Source organism: Meleagris gallopavo, chromosome 1, assembly GCF_000146605.3.
Source record: "Meleagris gallopavo isolate NT-WF06-2002-E0010 breed Aviagen turkey brand Nicholas breeding stock chromosome 1, Turkey_5.1, whole genome shotgun sequence".
NCBI classification, from domain to species: Eukaryota; Metazoa; Chordata; class Aves; order Galliformes; family Phasianidae; genus Meleagris; species Meleagris gallopavo.
In genome coordinates this window covers 3,421,521-3,444,969 of record NC_015011.2, presented here as the reverse complement: position 1 = coordinate 3,444,969, position 23,449 = coordinate 3,421,521, and the positions used below count along the sequence as shown (strand labels likewise).

Below are 23,449 nucleotides of genomic sequence, written 5' to 3'. Positions count from 1 at the left end.
TTTTTTTTTTTTTTTTTCCTTTGAACTCTCTTCTGCATTCAGACGACAAGTTGGTTGTGGTGTAGCTTTAGACTGGGTTTTTCATGTGAGGTGTTCATAATTCTGCCGTCTTGTTTTTGGCATAATCCTGAATATTTTATTCTGTTTTCAAACTGATTCTGAAATGGGAATGTTTCTTGTGGCTGAGTGCTTTACAGTATTCCCAGTTGATGGTTAAAGCTGACAAGCAGCAATACAAGTTCATAGAATCATTTGAGGTGAAAGAGACCTTTAAAGGTCATCTAATGTAACTCCCCTGCGATGAACAGGGACACCTTTAGGTAGATCAGGTTGCTCAGAGCCTAGTCTAGCCTGACCTTAAATGTGTTGAGGAATGAGATATCAGCCACCTCTCTGGGCAACCTATTCCAATGCTTCAGTACTCTTATCATAAAAGTTTTTTCCTTGTACTGAATCTAAATCTTCTCTCTTTTAGTTTCAAACCATTTCCTATTACAACAGATCCTGCTAAAGAGTGTCTCCTTCCTTCTCCTAGCTCAGTTTAGATAACTGAAAGGCTGTTCTCAGGTCTCCCTGGAACCTTCTGTAAGATACGCAGCTCTTTCAGCCTGTTCTCATAAGGGAGGTGTTCCATCCCTTGGATCATTCTGGTGGCCCTCCTCTGGACACACTCCAGCAGGTCTGTGTCTCTCCTGTGGTGAAGACTCCACATCTGGATGCAGTACTGTGGATGAGGTCTCTGCAGGGCAGAATAGAGGGGCAGGATCACCTCCCTCGCCCGGCTGGCCACACTGCTTTTGATGCAGCCCAGGATACGGTTGGCTTTCTGAGCTGCGAGGGCACATTGCTGGCTTATGGTCAGCTTTTCATCCACCAGCACCCCCAAGTCTCTTTTGGCAGGGCTGTGCTCAAGCTTTGCATTTCCTCAGTTCATGTTAATAGTGAGGGTTGCAGTGACTGAAGTTATATTGAGAACGTGGAATAAGCAGAGAATAGCCAGAATCACTTCATCAAGTTCATGTGGTTTTTATTTAAGAGAGATTTTTCCATCAATTTTACATGTATTGAGCATGGAATGAATGAAGATGTTATTGTACATCTTCTGCATCCAGCCCTGGAGAACTGGGCATTGCCCTGCATGCTAAGCAAGTAATTTAAACCAAACTTTTGACTGGAGAATTAAATGTGTGTAGGAGGTATGCAGATAGTGGCAACTGAGATTACTAAAACAGTGTTTCAGTTTTATTCTGTTTCCTTTAAAGACAAAAATGCAAAAAAAAACAAAACCAAAAACAAAAACAAACCAAAACAAAAAAAAACCACACACCTGTCTGCCCAAGTGGAAAAGACAGTCCCATGGGATTCCTCTTGCTTGAATCTCTGCATGCAACAGCAAGAAAACAGAATGCTGCGCAGTTGCTTGTTTGTTCAGTAAGGCCAATCCTGAACACTGTAGAGACAGTGCAAAGACATCTCTCTTCCAATCTGTATTTTAGCTCTCATGCTTCTTATCTAAGAGTTTAATGACTTGTTGAAAGCATATTTGCTGGTGTTAACTTACCTATTGCAATAACAACTGGGAAGGAGGATTAGGGAATTAATATTTGCAAAAGAGGCCTCTACAAGAAGGGTGTAGCTTCTACTATTGCTGTTCACATGAAGAAACTGTTCCAAGTTAACGTCTCATACTCTATGACAGAACTTTGGATTTGGTTACGTTTTGCTCAAAATAGATATTTCTCACGCCTCCAACAGTGTGTGATTGCCACATTTTGATGCAGGTAAAAGTTATAGACAGACAGTGTTTACTCATAGATAGAGTTCTAAAGGTAGAATCTTAGCTTGGAGAACTTCAGTTGAAATAATAGTTAACCAAATAATAAGCATGGTGGGGAGAGAGGCTGAGGGAAATTGGTTGCTTTCTGACTATTTCATATTCCAGAAATAAAATGTACGCATCCATGTGATTTTTTTTATCTACAAAATAAATGCTGAGCATCCTATGGAAAAATGAAGTTATAAAGATTTTATGGTTTTTGTCTGTTGTTAAAATATTTGGGTGGCCATAATGGTCTGGGACAGGAAATGCTGTAAAGCTTGGTAATATACCTTTCCTTGTTTCAAACTTTATTAGCTGAAACAAGGGCTAAGGCACAACACATGGACTAGTGCAGTTCAGGCTCATTGGCACATGCTGGGGGGTATTTTAATAAGCTGCAATCCTAATTGCTGATTTGTCTCATCAGTGCGTCTCACCTTTGTGTAAGTGTTTACTAATTTGCCAGTGGTGAAAATACGAGTGAGACCCCAAGTACTGAGTTATTCATTTTCCCAGCCTGAGTGGAAAAAAGCTCTACAGACACCTTTCTGTCAGAGCATTCCTCTTGCTAGGATAAACATGAGTCAAAAGAACACACGTGAACTTCAGGGTTCATACAGGGTCTCAGAGCCGATCTCTACAGTGAGCATGGTGAAGTGTGTACAGAAAGTTTATCAAGAAGAAAAGAAAATGAAAGTGGAAGTATAAATATTTGAAATGCTGTTCTCTGGCTGTATATAATAGAGAGTCTTTCTAACTGTATGGGTACACTGGAGTTAAATCATTCTAGCGGCCGTGAAAGCCAGGAGTTATGAATGAATGCCAGTGAAAGGAAATATATATGACAGCTGTTTTTCTGTTTATTAAACTAGATATCTTTCTTGGGTCTTGAAATAGAATGACCCAGAAATTATATATTCAATAACAAACCTGTTATGTAGTAACCTATTCAGGCAGAAGAAGGCTGATAGTTCTATTTTTGAACTAGTTCTAGGCTTACATAGGAAGTGTGAAGCAGAAAGCCTGGTAGTGCTGAAGGCTGTGGCTCTGTTCTAAATGTGCATCCTGATGTTTCCAGTGATGATCTGGCTCAGGAGGCTGCATGCAGAACACTGAATTCCCCTCATGGCATGATTAATAATGTGCAGAACAAAAGGACAAACTTAATTACAAAAACAATGGGTAAGTCTGTGTAATGGCCAGTGATCCTGTCAGGTATTTCGATTATTTTCTGCTTTTATTTTCAAATACAAAATAAGTTTCATCACTCTCTAATGAGAAGTCTGTGTAATGCTGTATTGCAGTGGTTGACAAGCAGAAATGGTTAAAGAAAAAAATAAGTCAACTATGATATGATATATAACCTAATATGATCTGAGTCTGTGCACAGGCATCTTGTGTAGTGCAATTTGGAATCAGTTTCATGTTCTTTAATGCAGAGGTGCAGATTCTGAGCTGTTAAAGAGCACGTGTAGAATGTCAATGGCTTTCTCCAAACAATTAGTTTCATTTTTGCATCTGAGAAGAGCGATTTTTTTCACTCCTGAGTTGCGTCCTACCATAGATCATATCAGCAACTAATTTAAAACATGTTTGTAAAATTTATACTCAGTCATGTGATGCAGGAGCATGCATGTGGTTGTCATCAAATGGTAGCATGGACCCGAGCTTCAAAAAAGTTTGGAACTGATTGCAGCTCCCAGTGTGACAGGGTTGGATTTGTATTCTTGGGTGCACTGGGCTGTTGAGGTGCCATGCTCTGCTCTTTGTGTATCTTCACTTACTGACATGCTTACTCATGGAGCAGAAGTTTTGCTCTTCTAATGCAATCTAGCATCTTGTTTGTAAGTGTGGTAGTTTGAAGCTTTTTTGTGCAGCTGCTCCAAGTGGTGTCAGTATGCCATGCTTCTAATGAACAAATATTTAAGTTGTAATTTGGATTGTTGGAATACTTCCTGAATACTCCAGTGTTAAGTGCACTGATTCTGCTTATGGCAGTATGACTGAAAAGTGTTATGTAACTATGTACATATATATATATGTGTGTGTGTGTATGTGTGTGTGCGCCTGAAACCTCATCTCTTCAGATGTCTTCAGATATCTTCATAATGTAATAGAAACGTAAGATCCAATCTTTGAAAGCTATAGAGGATAGTCTGTGACACTTAAAATCTTGGTAACAGTTCAAAAACACCCCTGCTGCCACCTGTTTGCAGTTCTTGAGATGTGTGTGTATAGATGTGTGTATGGATGTGTACGTATTCAAGTGAGTGAGATCTGTAGCTTGTACTCGCAGTGGCCTCTGTGTGTATATAAATCTTTGTATATATATATAAAATCTGCCTATATTAAAAGCTGGATGTGTATTTTTGTAGTTTGTGTGTTTACACACGTGTATATTTTTTATACGAAGGGGGCTCTGAAAGTAATGCCTCCTATTTTATTAGGCCTGCATGGCATGTAGGTTCTTGTTTGTTGCTGGCAAAAATGCATAGTGAATGGCAATGACTGCTGAAAAATAGTGTTTTGTAGCTGAGAATTTGCTCAATTGAATAGTGTTATTTTGCCCTTTGTGTCTCTTGTATTTTTCCACGGGAACGAATAAGAAGCATTACTTTCAGAGCAACCTGTCTATATAAAAACTACAAAAAGCATTGCTAGATTCAGGTTTTGGGCCACAGGCATTGAGGAACACTTGTCTTCTGGTTCCATACCAGTCTTCAGCTTTTGTGTTGGTGTCCTTTAATCTGTGCGTGACTCAGCAGGTGCTGGGATGTGTGGGAGCAGGAAGGAGGGCTGTCTGTAGCCTTCAAAAATAACTGCTGGCCGTGTGGAGCAATTGCTGTGCCTTACTCTGCTTTAGACATCTTTGGAAAGGATTTATCTGCATTCCTGGATTACTTTGTATTTTAGAGCACGAATCTAGTAATGCAGGATGAAGTTTATGTCAAGCTTTTGCATATCTTGCAGAGCACGTGGGAAAGTATTCCTTCGTGCTCCATGCAGGAGGTTTGTGATTCCAGCAAGATTTAAGAAATGCAGTTGCTGATGCTGGCAGTGCTGGTGTCACTTGGTTCAGCTGTGGGAGAAATCTGCAGGGAGGATCTGATGGTGGAGGAGCTCTTAGATGTTGTTGTGTACTATCTGTTCTGCATGGGAATTCTGGCAGCTGGCTGTGCTGTCTATCAAGTACTGCCATGCTACAGGACTGTCCCCTTACTCATCGCTTCCTTCTTTCTGTCCTAAAAATTTTTGTTTTCTGTATAAAACTGTTTTTTTTCCCCCTAAAGTTTGGAAATTACTTGAAGACAGAAGTGTAGCTTTCTGCTAGTTAGCTGAGAATTTTGTTCTGACATCCAGATGAGTGGCACAAAACTAAGCAGTTTTCATTTAAATACTTAATGGAAAAAAATACGTTTGGAAAAGCACCAAAGCAGTTTTGTCGCATCTGAGCACTGCTGATATAGACTTATTTTCTTCATTGCTGGAAACATCCTTGGCCGTAATTCTTCTCTATTCTTAAAAGGTACCCATCTGCATTATTCAAGATAACTGCTGCTTGTGGAGTATTTTCCTAAGCTTAAGCTCTTGGTAAGTCATAGAATCATTAAGCTGGAAAGGACCACTAAGATCATCTAATCCGGCCATCTCCAGGAGCTCCTCGTGCCTGCAGCTTGCACTTCCCTAGTTGGCCAAGCCAGCTCTCCTGTCTCATTTGTAGTAAGAACCAATACTTGAGATCACCTTTATATCCTGATGCTCTCTAGAACAACATCACTGCTGCTCTTACGTTCAGAATTAATTGCTTTATAGAGCCATGGCAGGACAGAGATGAGATTCCCTAAAGAAATGGGAAAACTTTGTTCTGTTTCTCATCCGAGACATGCCACTCTAGGGTAAGATTGTCCCTCTGATGGAGCTGCTTAGCACAAGCAGGGTAGTCCTTACAGCAGTTTGTGGAAAGTTGCTGCTTTCTGCTGATAGACTGTCGGAGCAGTCACATGCATGCAAACACCATGTAGATAAGTGTTGTTGAAAGAGTTGAAATACTGCATCATGTGTGCTTTGGCAGTACTGCTTTCTGGAAAAAGGGCCACCAGCAGTGTCTGCAGGGGAGGTGTTCCACACCACCTTAGTTGTCTGCTTAGGAAGCATAGTCTTGATCATAGGGTTTTGTAACCAAATTTGGAGCGATGAGTAATTTTGATTCTGCTCTTAGTCTCAGTTTGTCTGCTGTGCTGCTTATTTCTGAGAAGCCAGACAAGAAAATTAAACATTGTTTTCAGGTATGAATCTCAATGTATTCTGTGAAGCAGGATGTCCCCAGAGTCCCTCCACTGTGACCTACTTTGTAGTGGAAGGTTAAATAAACTTGGGGTGCTCAATGGTTCCAGATGAATGACGCAAAAATTGTGTGTACACTTTTCAAATGGAAGAAATCTTTAGCTCCAGCAGTGCTGGGAAGCTGATAGCTGTGGTCTGAACGTAAATAATCTGCTGGCTTGATCGCTATGCTGCTGGGGGATGTCTGTGTTAGGAGGAGCAAATGTTTACGAAGAACAACACTTATCATCATTTCATGTGTAAGGGCCCTTTATTGTCAGTTAAGTGGTTAGGTTTTATTTGGGATGCCTAATAAGCAGTCGGCTCCTACATTAGCCACAAAATCAAGCTTAGTCTGTATTCGGTGGTTAAATAGTGTTAGCCTAGAGAGGAAAAGTATTTGATGTTCTCTTAGCATGTGGAACATACTGTATTTATCTAATTGTGCATTCAGTTTAGGTTTCATTTCAGGCTCTAGTGGGCGTCTGAGTCATCATTCTTGTTAGATCCATCTTATTTGCTAGATTTTGGGAAGTCTTGCATCCAACTTGAAGGAATGTCTGTAAGCCTTGAATAGCAGTGCTAGGAATAGGCACTTAAACCCAATCTTTTCCTGGATAGACTTTTTAAAAAGTAATATTCCTAAAAAGCTCTTGCTTTTTAGGAACTGGAAATAAGCAGGAATAATGGAGGGGGCTCACCTTAATTTTTTGTTTTGTTAACAGAATATTTGAAGGCAGCCTTTGCTTTAATATTTAAATTCACTGTTATCTCTTCCACAGTATTTGATTCTGAAACTTGAAAGACCTGCCATAGTCCAGAGTATCACTTTTGGCAAATATGAAAAAACACATGTCTGCAATTTAAAGAAGTTTAAAGTCTTCGGTGGGATGAATGAGGAAAACATGACAGATCTCTTATCCAGGTAAGATGTGATTTCATCAGCTATGATAATCATAAAGGCTGGACCAAAATGCTCTTCCCCTTCACTGCCAAACAGATAGGTAGTTAACAGTGTAAAAGAGCTCTTGTTGTGATCCTGAAATTAGCTACCCTTGTGTTTATGGTCAGGTCAGAGAGCAACAAGCCCAACACTTGTTTCAGAAAACCTTTCTTATCTTGCTCTAACCACAGAATTTGTGGAGAATGTGCTCCTGGAGGCCTGAAAAACCTGAGAGCAAGATGCAACATTGGATTTGTGATTTCTTTCTTCCTTGTGCCTGAGGCACAATATAAATGATTCCCCAGGTGTGGTTAACTTAAAGAAGCTTTTAAAAGCACAAGTAGCCTACCTATGTCAAGAGCCTCACTGCAGCTATAATGATCTAAACCAGTCAGCTGCTCTCTCTAGCTTCAAATAAATCAGATAAGCAAATAGAAAACCTTTTTTTCTTTTTTTCTTTAGTTTGATTTCTGGTTATGCTGGTCAGGACTAATGAAAGAGCCTTTGGGCTGTTCAGGCCTTATTGTGAGCTGAGAAATTGCTAATGTAAATTTGCAAGGGCCTTTTAAGGTCTCTTCTTTCAGAAAGGGGAATGATTTAAATATCTAGGAACACAAGATGAGTAGCAAGAACTAATCTATTTTTGGAGGCCTACAGAAGGAAACTCCATCTCCAGGGAATGTGTTGGTGTACGTCATCTTTAGTCAAGTAAATTAGCCATGGAGAAACATGGGACATTCTTCCTTTGCAGGTGTCCTTCTAGCCACAATTCTCCCTGTCCCTCGCCCCTCTTTAGGTAGACTAGTCTTGCAATTTAGCTTTATTGTTGCTGGAATTTTCTGGGGTAGAGCTTTTAGTAATGTAGTAGTTACTGATATCTAGTGTTGTTTAGCTTGTACCAAAGTTGAATTAAAATCTGTATTTTGGGACCTGTAGCTACATCTTCAGTACAAATGGACCTAAGATTTTTGATAAGTTATACTAGATAGTGTATAAAGTCTTGCTCATAAATGGATCACAAAACACTTCAGCAGTGTGATAATTCTGGGAGTTGGGTTGTCTCCATCTCGAACAGAAAAGTGCAATTCAAATTGCTTGCTGAAGTCACAGGGTCACTAGTGCACGCAAGCAGTATTGATCTGCTGTCAGTTCCACCCCAAAACCACTAACCAGGGCTGCCTCCCAGGGAGATAAGATGGTGGATAGCAGTCCAGGCATTGGTCCAGCATGCATACTTATGATTTATAGTAATATGAAACAAGCATCGCATTTCAGGCATGACCTAGATTGCATTTGTTAGCTAGTTCTAAAATACAAGGTAAGATTTAGTAACCTTATTTATTTTTTCCCACAGTGGCTTAAAGAATGATTATAACAAAGAAACATTCACCTTGAAGCATAAAATTGATGAGCAGATGTTCCCCTGTCGATTCATTAAGATAGGTAAATGCATTTTTTCGGCATTCTGAGTAGAAAATAATCTCTTAGGCTTGTGCCAGTCTTGGCACTTGTGACTTCATTGTACTAGGAAAAGCATCCAAAGTAGCTGTTCCATTTCATGATCTTTTAGGCTGGTTAGTTTGGAACACAGTGAAGTCCTGTTACTAAGAAATAATGGCTACATAACATAAATCCTAGGGACTGAAAGCAAAATGCTGTAATTTTCAGAAATGCAGTTGTTGAGCCAACTAATTGCTGGAGAAGCTGCTTACTGTCCTACTATAAATTGCTATGTAGAGCTTAAAAAAAAAAAAACACATTAGGCTAAATACAAGTAGAAGTTCCTGTATTGACAGCTGTAGAACTTGGATAAGTTTTTTTTTTTTTCTTTCCCAAACTCATTCAACATAAAGCAACAGCAGAAGTCTTTGTTTTGTTTTTGTCATCTTGCTACTCTAATCTTGCTCTAATCTTGAAGTCTCACTTCTGCCTAAAGATGCTATCCAGGAGCAAGGAAGAGTTATGCTATGCGATTTCTAGAATAGTTTCTCTGGTGAAGCTTGCTGAAGAGGGGGGGGGGGCAGGCAGTGCAAATTCTGATTACTGTGACTTTTTATGGGGGCAGGGGTGTTTTTTTCTTCATACATGAGAATGTCTTAGAGTTGCCATTATTTATACTGATTGAATATAATGCATTAATTTAGAGCCTTTCACCTTTACGTAGGTAAGCAGATTTATCTTCCCCTTCCTACCTGCCAAGACAGTAAAAGCATTACTGTTTTTATGCTGTTGAAAGTGGAAGACAGAGGAGGTAGCTGCTGAAAAATAGAATGAGATCCTTATTGACTAACTTAGGAACTCAAGAGTGTTTTCAAGTGTTGCGTAGTTTCTTTGCCAGGACTTTGGTGGTAGCTGCTCCCTTGGGGCCCTTTGCTGTGCCTTCACAGCTTTCTCCATCACTTCTCTCGTTGATCTGAGAAAGTGAAAGCATCAGTTTAGGAACTGAGTGATCATCTGTATGCTGTAAATCCGAGTGTTTCCCATTTTTAGAGAAGTGGAGAAATTAGCTGGTTGTTTTTGTTTTGTTTTGGGTTTTTTTGGCTACTTTTGGAAGCATCTGACATTGACTTGGCTTTAGGAAACCTGAAGCGGAGTAAGGAAATAGTTTAAGGCTGACAATGTCACAAAAGTTAAATTGATTTTTAACACTTACTGAAGCTTTTTGGACAGTGTTATAAATGCATATATATTATATATGCATTTTATATTTATATATATATATAAATATATATATATTTAATGGCTAACAAACAGCAAATAGTTACCAGAGATCTAAAAGTGTGAATAGAACAATTCCTAGCTACTGCTCTGGATGTTTAAATTGTGTTCCTGCAGAATATATTCTACTTGAATGTTAAGAAGCATAGCACTGTACTGGAATTTGTTAGGAATGTGAAGTGCTGATGAATTCTACTACCAAGATCTTCTCTGACTGTCATGAGTTGTTAGAGGTGGCTTGTTTTGTTGAAATGGCTTTACTTAGCAATAAGTATCCTCCATGCAATAAGACATGTTTCATTGTCACTTGCTCACCAGTTATTGTTTGAGATTAATTTTCCTCTTTAGCTATATTAATATCCTTTCATTTTTCAAAGCATCTTCTATGAAGAAATTCTTGTGCTAGCTCAAAAATTGAAATGATCTCTGGACTAACACCTATTAATTTCTAATTGCTGCTAGCATCATTTTATTTATAAAGTTGACTGTTTTTTCTACTGTGAAACAACTGTAAAATGATGTTATGAAATTCTGTTATTTTTCAGGTTCACAGCATGAATGTGTTTTCAGTTTGTTAGAATTTCCAAGCTGCTAGCCAAAGTAACTCAAAATTCGAAATACCGTGCTGTGTTCCTTGTCACACTGCCAATAAACACGAAGCCAAAATCTGCCCTTTTGGACTTGTAGAGAAGGACACTTCAGAAGTTATTGTTATCAGTGAAGCTTGCATGTTTGGAGAAGGCGTTATTTAGTTCAGCAGTGACTTGCATAAGGCATTTGCTTTATAATTCTGAAAATAGCCAGGTCTGTACACAGCTACTAACAGCACGACACTGACGGTCATTTATTTTTTTAAGGGGAAAGAGGAGAAATATGGCATGAGTGTATCTGTGAGAGGCTGGAGAAGAACTTCCAAAAACTTCCATTGCCCATATTTCAGACTGATAGGAAGCAGAAGAAATGAGTTCCTTCTCTCAGCTTCTGTCAAGAAGAGACTTGTGCTTCTTTCAGTTTAATTAGTTCAACTTCAGTTCCTTAACACTGAAATGCCCAGTTGTGGGTTTCTGACCTACTTGACAAGTAATTTCTGTTTCATGTAGCACCTCATTAAAGAGCTTAGGAAAGGGAAGGAAGATATTTATCTGGAAAAAATAGTGAGGAAGAAGCTTCTTAATATATGTGAACTTTTTGACTGTTTATTTTTCTTTTCTTTTTCTGGTTTCTCCAGGCAGAGATTTTTTTTTTTTTTGTCCTTGAAAGCAGAAGGTGTTGTAAAGAATGATTGCTGTGAAAGAGTTGGAAGATGTGCGGGGTGTAATTCTTATGCCAGTCTGTTACTAGCATGGGATTTACTAAACTGAGGTTTTCGTGTATTAGAAATGAGCAGTGCTTTCTTGATGGATATTTCCTACGTTAATTGTATAGACTACATCTGTACTTGAGTTTTTTTTAAGCATATGTTGTTTGTGTGACTGCTGTGTGTGGATGAGACACAGAAATTAGCTTGAGATATGTCTTCTAAATGATTGTACTGCTTAGCATCTAATGTTTTCTGTAGCATACAAGATGGCAATCTTTGTCAAGGCGTAACTTGCAATTATTCATAAATATCCCCTAAAATCGTTCTTGTGCAGATAAAAACCTGCTCAAGTGACCTAAATACATACCTTCTGCTTCTGTTAAAGAGGTATTGATTTTTATTTTATTACTATTTTTTCCTCTCTGTGGGGCACCTCTCTCTGTGTGGTGATGGTTCAGCTGGTCTGAACAGTTGTTTGCATTTCAGGATAGATTGCTGTAGTATATGCAGCCAAAAAAGCCAAGCTGAGATAGCTTTATGGTAAAAATTGAAGAAATATTCTTATGTTGGGCTTCAGGTTCATCGGCTTTGGTGGAAACATTTTTCTATTTCAAAGGAGTCTGTTTTTGTATGTATAGGAGGAGGGAAAAAAAGCAATATGGAAAAGAGTAGGCAGAGTAAGTTGTGGTTCCTGCAAATACATTGTAGGATAGAATCAAGCTGGGAAAGGCCACGGAGGTTATGTAGTCCAACCATTGACTCATCACCACGGTGCCTAGTAACCCACAAAGTGACCTCTTTGCCAGGAGTAGAAGTTAGATTAGTCTGAAGTTCTGCTTTGTGTCCTTTCCTAATATTGTGGAGTAACTTAAAAGATCAGACTCAGTTTTCTATGCCTATTTTATGCTAGGGAAACATTTGTTTTGTGTTCCCTGTGCATTTTCACTTGTGTCTTACTTAAAGTTATAATGTAGCATGGAATTCTTGATGTTAAAATCAGTTTTTCTGGGGATCAGAACAGTGAGCAGGACTGCTGAAAGCTCTCAGTTAACTGAGGAGAGGTGTTATTAAGCTGATAGTTTTGCATTTCTTGTGATTGATAAGGATAGCATCATTTCTGTGATTGTAAGAATAGCATCCTTACATTGCTGTTCTTATTTAGGATTGTGGTTGGCTACTGAGGTGAGAGGGTGAATTGTTGGTTGCACCAGGAGAAGCTGATTTAAGTTTTGAGAGCTGCTAAAAAGAAATATAGAGGTGGACTCCTGGTTTCTCATATTTTTTATTTTTCCTGGAAGGAGGTGGTAAAGCTGTAATATTTAAGTTTGGTTTTTCACCTCATTAACTCAACCTTAAGAAACTAGCCTCAAGCTCACCATCAGGAAACTTATGGTTTAAATCCATTTGAGGTGGTCTGTGGCTTGGTTCAGTGTTTCAGCCGAAGAAACTGTTGAACAGATTTTGATTCTTTATAGCTGAATGAATACCAAATTTAGCTTCAGTTTGGCCTGTATGTTCAGGTCAGAGGACAAATAAGAGGTTTTACCCATTCCTATGGTATCTGTCGGTCTGTCTTCTTAATATGAGGAATGCCTGGATTGTTCACTGTAACATTTGGAAGTTTGTTGCCCTCCCAGGGAACGTGAGAAAACAATCACGCTTCTTGTGTTTCTGTGCAGGGAGTGTAGTATCTTTTCACATAGAACATGCATCAGTTATTTTATCAGTTCTCATAGTCTCTCTGGTAACAACTTTAAACTTACTGATATGTTTGAATTTAAAAGTAGTAAGGTTTTATGATATTAAGATAAAACATCTGGCTTAGCTTTTTCTCTACACAAAAGAAGCTTATTGGGCAGAGTATACGTAATGTAGAGGACGGGTGATTTTCCTTGGCAATTGCTCTGAGATCATCTCACTTGCGAGTGTTGAACAATCAAGTAGAAATAAACTATTTGGGATGATTTTAAAATCATGAAGAATTTTATACTCAGAGTATCTTAGAGTCTATTCTAAAAATCTCTTCTCCTGATGACTGTTCCCAGAAGCTGATCTAAGTCCTTAGGTTTGTAGAAACACCTTTTAAAATTAAGAGTACCATGCATTTGAACATAGGCTCTGTGCCCAAACATATTGCAGGAAATAATGGATTTAACTTTGAGGTATGATTAAGCAACTAAGAATCTTTAACAGTAGCAACTTTAGAATGGATTTTGGGTTTCGCTTTTTCAGTGAGTATGTCAGAATACTCCTAGTTCAAGCAGTCAGTAATCTCATGGTACTTCCTAGTGGTTTGAAAGACAACTAGCAATTACTCTCTGGGAAGAATAGTTTCTACTTAAGGAAGCAGTGGATGCTGTGCTGTTGCTGGTAATGAATCATTCATCTCTAAATGCTATCTTTCCTGTTTATCAGTTATCGTCAAGTAGAAAGGATGCTGGAGAGGAAACCATTTGATTTCACTGAAAGTTTAAGTGTGCACATAAAAACTTTTTGGGAGTTGGAATTGTTCTGAAGCAAAACCAACTCTTAATCAACAGGCTAAGTTTGATAGGTCAGTGCAAGGTAGATGTTACAACAGAATGGTAGAGGAGCCTTAAGTGAGATGCTGCAGTGTGTTTCACACTTAGTATGCTTGTCCCGATACCCAAATAAAACAGTATTGGCTAAAAAAGCTGCGTATGGTTAAGCTTTTTTTTTTTCTCAAGAAAAGAAAAATTAGATACAGCTTTTAAATTGGAAACTGACAGTCTTCCCTCCTTCTGTCCTCCACAACTTACAGACGTTACTAATTTTGTAAAATTCCAAATACATGAGCTTCTTGTCTTCACCATTAGGGAAAATAATTGTTGCTGACAAAAGTGGAAATAAATGCACTGTGAGAAGCAAATAGCATCTCTAGTGTCCATTCAAAGCTTTTTGCCTCCTAGTTGTTTAAAATGATAGCATTTTTGCTCTTTTACTTAAAGCAAGCTTCTGCTTTGTAATGATCTGTGTTAATGTTGTTCAGCACAGGTTGCTTTAAATGACAGCTTTAACATGGTGTGATAACTTTTCCTAAACTTTCTTAAACTAAAACTTCTATAGAGTCATAAATACTGAATTTTATTTAACTTTCAGAAGTGTACTGTTGAAGTAGTACTATGTATAGCCTGTTAGGACTTGTGTAATGTTTGGTATTTATGTGTCTTTTTTCTCCTTTTCCTTTCTTCTCCAGTTCCACTGTTATCCTGGGGACCTAGCTTCAATTTTAGTATCTGGTATGTTGAACTTAATGGCATTGATGATCCAGATGTGGTCCAACCGTGCCTCAACTGGTACAGCAAGGTAGGCCTGCATTTTAGGTGCCTGTTTGCTTGAGAAATTGTCATCTCAGAATCTTGTGAAGCTTCTCTTACTGGAATTATGTGACCTTTTCATTCCTTGAATATCGGCATTTGAAACAACAAACACACATAGTTGAAACTCAAACCACATGGCTGATTTTGACTTTGAGTCTTGTATCTGCAGCTTTAATAAAAGAAAACAACAAAAACCTGCTAGGTAGCATCACAAGAAAAACTGAAAGGAATGTTAAGTCAAAAGAGGACAGTGTGATTTAAGTGATGTTTGCATTGGAAAAGAAATAAGTCTTAAAGATTCCGCTTCTGTCTCTGCTTGCCTTTTGATTAGTCTTTCTTTTACCATACAGTTAAGCTCTTCTGCAGAGCTATGTGTGAGTCTGGAGGCATCTGGGTTAACTATGTAGCTATGTATGTTACAGGATATGGGTTTGTTTAAAGAGAATCCTCTTTAGTGTCTTAACTTGCTGCAGATCTTTGCACTTCTCATTTCCCTCCTAATATCATTCTGTTGAATATTCTGAAATTGAGGTGAGCTGACACTGCTGGACTGTGAGATGAGATGATTTATGCCATTTGTCATTTTGATGGACAGAAAGTTCAAGGGTTTCTAAACGTTATTTGTATAAGCTGTACATAATTGAGTACAGCAAGTGTTCTGTGGGAGAATGAATTAAAAACCAGAATTTATTTTAATGCTATTTCTAATGCATATAACTTCTCAGTAATACCATGTGAATTTCATGAATTGTTCCAGAAGAAATTCTTCCCAGTTGAATAAGACCGAGCAGCAGAGCATCATATCTCTGCTTCCAAAATGAAGAAGTCAAAAAGGAGATAGGCAAAAAGGAGAAGGCTGTTGATGGTAATATTGGGACTCCTTCCCCACTGTATGGTACTGCCAGTTGAATTAGAGCTGTTAGTATGGCCACAAGGTTTCTTTACTATATAATTTGTAAATATTTGCAGCAACATCACAGGCTTCTTCCTGGAGGATTTCTGAGCAGTTCTAATAGTCACAGAAGAAGCTGTTGCTGCTTTAATTGTAGAGTGTTATTTTGGTCATTAAGCTGCTAATTGCTGATGTTCAGTTAATAGAAGCTGCTGATGGTTTTCTGTGCTTCTTTCTCCTAACTCTGCACATGATGGTGTCTGTCATTTTTCACTAGTTGCAACTATGAGGTTATGAGTTTTCTTTTAAATCTTTTTTTTGGTCAAGGACAGTCTGATTGTGTTGACATCTGTTTTGTTATGTCTTATCCCATGGAATCTACACTTCTCATGGTCTGCATATATGTACTTACAACTTCTTCAAGGAGTGCCAGCATTGTTCTTCTAAAGCTTAAAGCCCTAAAGCAACAAGACAGACTTAGTCATGACTGTTTGGATCAATTGCCAAACTTTTGGTGATCATTGTGTGTCAGTGTTCTCTTCTCCCACGGTCTGGAGAGGCGGCTGTTACCAAAGCCATGTAGGAGGATATAAGCTGACCCTTATGTGGAGAAGGGCAGCAAAGTTGTCTGTTTTTTTCCATTCAAAGTAGTGCAGGTATTATCCTGCATTTTCTTGGAACTCTGAAAGATTTGGAAATCTAATAATTGTTCTCTGTTGCCTGAGATGTCAGACAAGTAGGTTCTCCATGAAGTTGCCCATCCTTTTTGTTCTGTGTGCTTCAACCAAAAAAAATCTTCCTTTTCCTGGGGAAATAGAATTAGATGTGACACATAATAACTGGAGAAAAAAAAATAAAATAGGTATTTTCCTCAGTTGGCTCTTCACTCCTTTTTCCTTACTGTTTAGTTCACATGACAGCCTCCTGCAGGCCTTACCACTTCAGTTTTACTGAAGAGTAAGCATACTGTGGCATCTAAAAAGTGGCAGTTTATGGATGGCTTTCATTTTTGTTTTTCATAATAACAATGTAAAATATTTTTAATTCTAACTGTATATTTCACAGCATTAACGTCTTAGTCTCACGCTCTAGTTAAGTTTTTAACCAAAGTAATTATTTACAGATTCAGATCAAAGCCATTCTTTGATTTGTGATCTTTTTAAAACTCGCATGACAGCATGTGAAGAGGAGCCTTTTATATACTTTTTAGACTTTTTTTTCATAAAATATTTTTATAGTTAGCTTCTGTAGTACTACTGTGGTGTCAATCAAGTACCAACTTCTATATTACATCAAGTGGCCAACCTGCCAGTAGTCAATCCATGTTTTATAAACCGGGTTTATTGATCATGAGATGCTCAGTAGCAGTACACAAAGTCTATACTTTTAGTCTAATGGCCAAGTTGCAGGAGCTGAAGATGCAGAAGTTTGTTATTAGAGACATACATCTGTCCTTTTGCTTGCTATCCCTTGGAGCAACAAATGATGTAGGGTGATGATGAATGCAAGTAAACATTTGCTTGAAGTCAGTGTCTTAAGTATCTCTTTAAAAAAAAAAAAAGATAAATCCAGCTGTGCTCCAAAGCTGTATTTTAGTTTTAATACTCCTTTGTCAGTGGGTTGCGTTTTTATTGGTACATGTCCTTGGCCTTTTTCATGTGGGCTGGGAACTGATTTTCTAAAAATGCATAGTTCTGCTTATTTGCAGCTGTATAATACTGATGGATTAAGAACTAAAAATATAGCACATGGCCGTGCTTCTTTTTAGCTGTGTTTCAGTTGTAGAGTCTTGCTACAGAGCTGTTATTTCAGAAGCACTAATTTGTTCTGAATGTTGGTGTAAGTTTTCAGGCTTTCAGAAAGATTCTGTTCATTTCAATTTCATACACTGAACTTTGAGCAGTGGCATCAGTTTAAGAATAAAACCTCTTATTTGTATTTTGATCGCTCTTAGAGGTGCTTAAGTTGGATTTGTTTTTTACCACACAAAATGATGTGTGTTAAAGATGAAAATCAAGAATTAAATATTTTTAATGCGTTAGAGCTTGGGTTTGAGGGATGTACATAAAATAAGTGGTTCTGGATGTCTGAGCTACTTATAAACATACAAATCTGTGTCACTTACGCATATTGTTAGCAGCTTTGAATATGCAGTGGATGACTTGGTACGTTAACTGCGTGAGCTGTAGTTCTTAAATAGAATTTACTACTTCCTCATATTTCTGTACCTTTATTTTTGATGCAGTGTGGGTTTCCCTAGCCTTTCTCACTCTCCCACAGTTGAGTGGGACACGGACAGCTTTGGCTAATCTGTAGTATGAAGGCAAGGGTTCCACTTTAAGACTTGTGTGGAATATTTTGAAGGTAAAATTCTGGCATGCGTGTAAATACTTGCTATCGTTGATCTGAAATCCTTGCAAACTTGAAGGATTTGTGGTTAGCTGTGCGTTCTGCTTTTCCATTGCAGGAGCGGTGGTCATTAAAAGTATTTATATTCTAATGTTTTTTTTTCCTTCTGCTTCTAGAAAAGCTGTGACCTACTTACTCTTCTAAATTATTTTGTTACATAAGAGTCATACAATCAAATTATGTAACGCTGATAGCGACGGCTTTTTCCTGCCCTGTATGCCGTGTAGGCCTCAAACAGCAGGACCAAGCAGATGGGGGGAAGTAATGGTCACTTTGGAGATCTGGGACACTGCAGTCTCTTCTCAAATTGCATTCATGATACGAAGCTGTATAACTTCTATACTGTTGAAAAGTAAACATCTGCGCAGCTTCTAATAGTGTAATAGTGTTCTTCTGTAAGCTCTTAAGCAAGTTACCTGCAGTGTGTAAGAACCCATCTCCAGACTGATTCATAGGTAGATGCCAACAGTTCTAGTCCAAACAAAATCTGCATGTCTCATAGATTTTCTTGTGTTCCAGTAGTACCGTGAACAGGAAGCCATTCGCCTTTGCCTAAAGCATTTTCGTCAGCACAACTACACTGAAGCTTTTGAGTCGCTGCAGAAGAAAACCAGGATTGCTCTGGAGCACCCTATGTTGACAGACCTGCATGACAAACTAGTGTTGAAGGGAGACTTTGATGCTTGTGAAGAACTGATAGAAAAAGCTGTGAATGGTAAGACTCAGAGTTGGCTGGGGATATTACAAACTAATCAAAAAGACGTTGAAGCGTTACTGCTTACAGTATTAATGTACGTAACAGGAAAACAGTCTATTCCATGTGCTGTTTCACAGTGAGGTGTCCTATCAAGTTCCGGATTTTATATGCATGATGAAAGCTAAAAACTAATTCATGAAATAACTTATCACAACTACATTTGGAGCCTCTCTTTCCCTTGAAGATGACAAATCGATGAATTTAAAATCAGTAAAGATAGGTTCTTCATGGAAGTGGCTGGCAAACTGGAGGTGGACATAGCTATCAGAAGTAAACTGGAGTGATGAGCATAGAAAAGCAGCAAGGGAAACAGAAGCGTCAAACTTGTGTTCTCAGTAATGATCTTTATCATGATTTCTGGTTAGGACTTACCAGTTGGTGGGTATTTCAACAGAACTTCAGCTGTATTTGAGAATGCTTTCTTTGTGAAGAAAGTACTCCCTGGAGGATGTCTTAAGAGAAGTCATAATGATTGGAAGCAGAGGCTGTCTTCATTTACCGGTTTCTTTGTAACTACTATTAATTTTTTACTTGGAACCTTTCAACTTAGAAGCACTCTGTGTAAACAGCTTTCATCTCCTAAGATAGAGGAGATTTACTTTCTGTTGATAGAATGAGATACAAGAATTGAGCTTTTGCAGTGAAGTGTGTCTCCAAAGATCTGTGCAGTGGTTTTGGATTGCAATTTGATAAACACAGGTACTCTTGCCTGTGGGTGTCGTGCTTTTTGACTACGTGCAATTGCTATTCATGGAAAACCTGTACTGGCATAAGAGATCCTCGTGTCTGTGGAGTTGGAGACTAAGTGGACCAATGTAATGGGTGTCTGGCGCCAAAGGTTTGTGTTGGTGGTTTTGTTTTAGTTTCGTTTTAAATTCTGGGCAAATCAATCAATTTGAAATTTCTCTTAGAATAAATAGCAGTATACATGATTGATCACCTCTTTCTTGGTAAAACCACTGAAGTTGCAAGTGGTTCTTAGGATATGATAGAAATGGTAGATTTAAAATCAGCATCACAATGCTTTCATGAGGAAGCTGTTCAACAGAGCACAATTTTAGGGAGTTTACTGCAGCGGGCTGTCAGATGGCTTTCTGTGAGTTTTGACAGAAGACTTCTGAACTGTATAAGCAGAACAGCTCGACTCTGCTGTGTGCTGAGCTCCCTGAGCAGCTGCAAGCATTGAGCCTGAGAAAAGCCTGCATTCATCCTTGTCCCTTCTGAGTGCTGCTTGTCCTCCTGAGATGTAGAAGTGTTGTTGGCTTGGAAGGGAGTGTAAACAGCTTCCTGCAATGTAGAGGCATTCTTCAACTGGCAGGTTTCTGCTGAATCTAAGACCACGTGAGGGTTGTAGGAGGAAAGAGCAGTGGGGGGTTGTGGCTGGCTCTTGCTCTGTTGTTGCAGTGTTACTCAAAGAAGTTACTCAGAGGGAGCTTATGAGCCCACCGAACTGAGGCAGTGGGATGCTGTATGCTAATGATTATGATCTTGCCAAGGGATCAGTCTGTTGCCTTGGCTGTGGCTTCATCTCATCAGTGCTTAGGGGCTTTCCTCTTTCCACCTCATTGCAGACTGTAGTAGAAGCTACTTCTTGAATGGAATTTCACTAGAGATCTAGAATGTACTGAATAAGGTCCCTCAAAAACTGACCTTTTTCCACAAAGGCACTAATGACTTGAATGTTTGTGGCTTTGTTTTGCCCTGTTGCATATTAATTCTTTCCACCACATAATGCGTAGCATGCTGAATTTATTGCATCCAGCAGTTTCCCCCTGAGACTAGAACTGAAGAGGTGCTTCTGGGCTTCCCCAGTATATCGAGAGCAAAATTGCTGTCTGCAGTGCTCAACTTTACCAGGTGTGGAAGTATGGACAAAAGACTTCCCTGGTAGAAAATTCCAAGTCTGGTATTGTACAGACAGATGGACAACTTGATGTGAATAATCCTCTTTCCCTTGTTCCTGTAATCGTGTCCCTTTTTAGAGGTTGGAGAACTTTGCGTCTCTTAAACAACCTAGAAAAATAGTGTGGTTTGTTTTATCACTCCTTTATTTTGTTTTGTTTTGTTCCAGCAAGTACGGAAACAAATATTTATAGCAGCACACTATGGGTAACTTAGCAGGAGAGTCTCCAAGCAGCAGAGTGAAGTTTCCTTACTGTTTCTGAGGGACAGAATAATATGCATGGGTGTGTTTATATTGCTTCCTTTCAATCTAGCACCTGGCCAGCTGAAGTTAAATGTCAGTGTATGCATCTCCCATTGCTCTGTTGCTTATCCTTAATGATTCTGCTTGCCTTTGAATACATTAACCCGCCTTCCCCCTTCCCTTCTGCATTTCTTTTTGCTGTCTTCAGCTTTTGTACCCATTTAAAGCTCCCAGCACCCTTCAGTGTGAAGTGATATCTATCTGAAGACACTGAGGCTGCATCCCATATTTTCTGTAAGCTGGCAGAATTTGAACTGGGTCAATCCCTGCTCAGGACAGTGTGTGCCCTAGCCCTTTGCTTGGTGGCACTGGTGCTCGTGTTGCCACGTGGTAAAACAGGTCAGGGAACTGATTCAGCTACAACGGGGGGACTAAGGGCAGGAACTAAAAACATGAAACTGCTGCTGAAAGAGCTTGTCCATGGTTATACCAGTTGACTGTCATAAGGCAAGTAGCTGAACATACTTGGTATCTCACAGCTGGGTCTTTCCCTTTCTGGCTGTTTTCTAGATGTTTTCAGTCTTCAACACTTTTTCCTACAGTATCTGCTCCCCGTGGTCCTCTGCAGTTACCTGTCCTTGCTTTGTTCTCGATGTCCCTGAAGTGCTTCTGTTTGAAAAAGGCTTGTTTGCACCCATCACCTCACTTTCTTGGTAGCTTGGCTGTGCAGTCTCCTAGCTTGCTACTGAGTTTTGAAGGTATGTGTTGTAACTGAGCTCTCCACTGCGTTTTCTTGTCAAATAGATGCAGATTAACTTTAGTCCTGTGTATGGTGAGTTAGTGTAGTTGAAGTGTAGAGTTAATTGAGATAAGCAGATTCTTAAATTATCCCTGTTACGGAACAGTTTGCTCTTTGAACAGATTGGACATGAATATTTGAACTGCTGACCTCTTGCTGATCTGAGAGTTCATTGCCTTAAAGGAACCAACAGAGTGCAGTAAGATTGACAGTGATACTGCTTGCTCCGTGCAGCCTAAGATTTGATTTGCAGGGGCTAATATTTGCAATGATAGGTGTTTAAAAAGTGAAATGTGATACATCTTTTGTAGGCTATTTCCATAGGCTTAATCATGTAGAAAAAGTGTAGGTGGTCAAGAATTAGTGCTAGCAGAGCTAAACTCTTGTTCTTTTGCATTGCTAATGGCGAACGCTGTCTTCCACCTCACATCACCAGATGATTTCTTTTGAGAGCTCAGTGGCAGGCAGCCACACTTTTCCCGCAGATTCTTTTGACTTGTGCATTAGACTTAGAAAATGGGCAAATGGAAACTCTGGCAGCTGTCTGACTTCCGCTCAGAAATAAAAGGTTCCTTAAATCTCAGCTGGTTCACAGACTTGGTTCAAATGCTTCACATTTGGATTCATTCCTATAGCTTTCAACCAGCCTATATTGAAGAAAAAAATCTGCTTAGTATTCCTACAGAGAGCATGAGGAGTGCAAATTACTTGGTGAACTGGTTGCAACTACTGGAGGCATAGAAGGCTGCTTGAAATTGATTGAAGATCTGCTAGTTTTGCTGCATATTAGTATTCCAGGGACCCATTTGTTCCTTCTGGCAAATCTCTTATCTGTACGCAATACATTGTCTATCTGCTGACACATTGGCCCCATACGATGAATAAGATGGTGATTTACAGCCTGAAGGCTCAAATGTCTCCCAAAACTTGGGGTGTACAGGAACATCTGTATTCTCCTGGAAGCTGTTGACAAGCACCACTTAATTTTAACTTCAAATACTTCGGAGTTCATATTAGAGAAATTACAGGCTGGTTTGCTGCTCTGTGTTATACTGGGATAGATGGAGGAAAGAAGCTTGCTAGGGATTCAAGGCCTATAGTAAGTAGATCACAGAATTGTGGAATCCTAGGGGTTGGAAGGAACCTCCGGAGGTAATCAGGTCCCACCTCCTTTACAGTAGGCTGCAGATGGTGTGGTATGATGTACAGTGGTATGGTTTCTGTAGAAGCAGGTATCTTGTAGGAGAGCAAACCTTGCATCCTGATTGGTTTCTCTTATTAAGAGGAAAGTAAGAGGATGTCACAGTTTCGAGGCTTGAAAATTCATGTTTTCTTGTTGCTTTCACACCTTAAGGAAATTACATGGTGGCTGGACTCTTGTCTGATCTCATCTTTTTCTGCTTCAGATTTTGTTTGGAAGCATTTTCTGACTACAAAAACTTTATTTTATTTTGTTTTACAAAGAAAAACATTTGAAACTGTAGAATCCCCAACAAAACAAATCCCCGAACTCCAGAAGTCATGGACACAATGTTGAAGTTTTTCATACCATTAATAGTGAACAGATTTCACTACTTCTGGCTAGAGGTGCGTGTTGCCTAAAATTCAACTTAGTACAGCTTTCACTTGTTTCTGATCAGCTTCACAAAGTTAAATATTTTGGTCTGCGGTGTTTGTTTTAATTCCTTCTGGATAATGTGTAATTGATGGACAAAATAAAGCCTTCAGTTACCAGATGAAATTTACTAGGTTTAACTATTGTGAAGTTCATGTTGTTACATCCAAAATGCGTCACAACTTGTTGCAAAGTGTTTGTAAATAGTACAAATAAAAGTACCATCTTTGGCTGCAGTTCTACAAGTAAACATGGACACTGAGATGAGAGACCGCAGGACCTAAGGAAACTACTTCTTTTAAAGGCTTGCACTTAACACTTTTTCTACAGTGAGCTTGAAATTTATTTTAAACTACTGATTCATTGGAAACAGCTGACAAACATAAG

General features: G+C 39.0%; 2 protein-coding genes across 2 annotated transcripts in view; both read left to right on the top strand.

Moving 5' to 3' along the window:
* Positions 1-23,449, top strand: part of PRKCQ (protein kinase C theta) — an 826,629-nt gene that overhangs the window by 306,035 nt on the left and 497,145 nt on the right. The gene's annotated exons all lie outside the window — the stretch shown is intronic.
* LOC100547613 (muskelin) overlaps positions 6,925-23,449 on the top strand; it is a 47,703-nt gene continuing 31,178 nt past the window's right edge. Inside the window, exons 1-4 of the mRNA XM_019615146.1 lie at positions 6,925-7,067; positions 8,440-8,528; positions 14,321-14,430; positions 18,268-18,460. Of these exons, the coding sequence (XP_019470691.1) occupies positions 7,033-7,067; positions 8,440-8,528; positions 14,321-14,430; positions 18,268-18,460 (427 nt within the window). The 5' untranslated portion in view covers positions 6,925-7,032. The remainder of the gene's footprint in view (positions 7,068-8,439; positions 8,529-14,320; positions 14,431-18,267; positions 18,461-23,449) is intronic.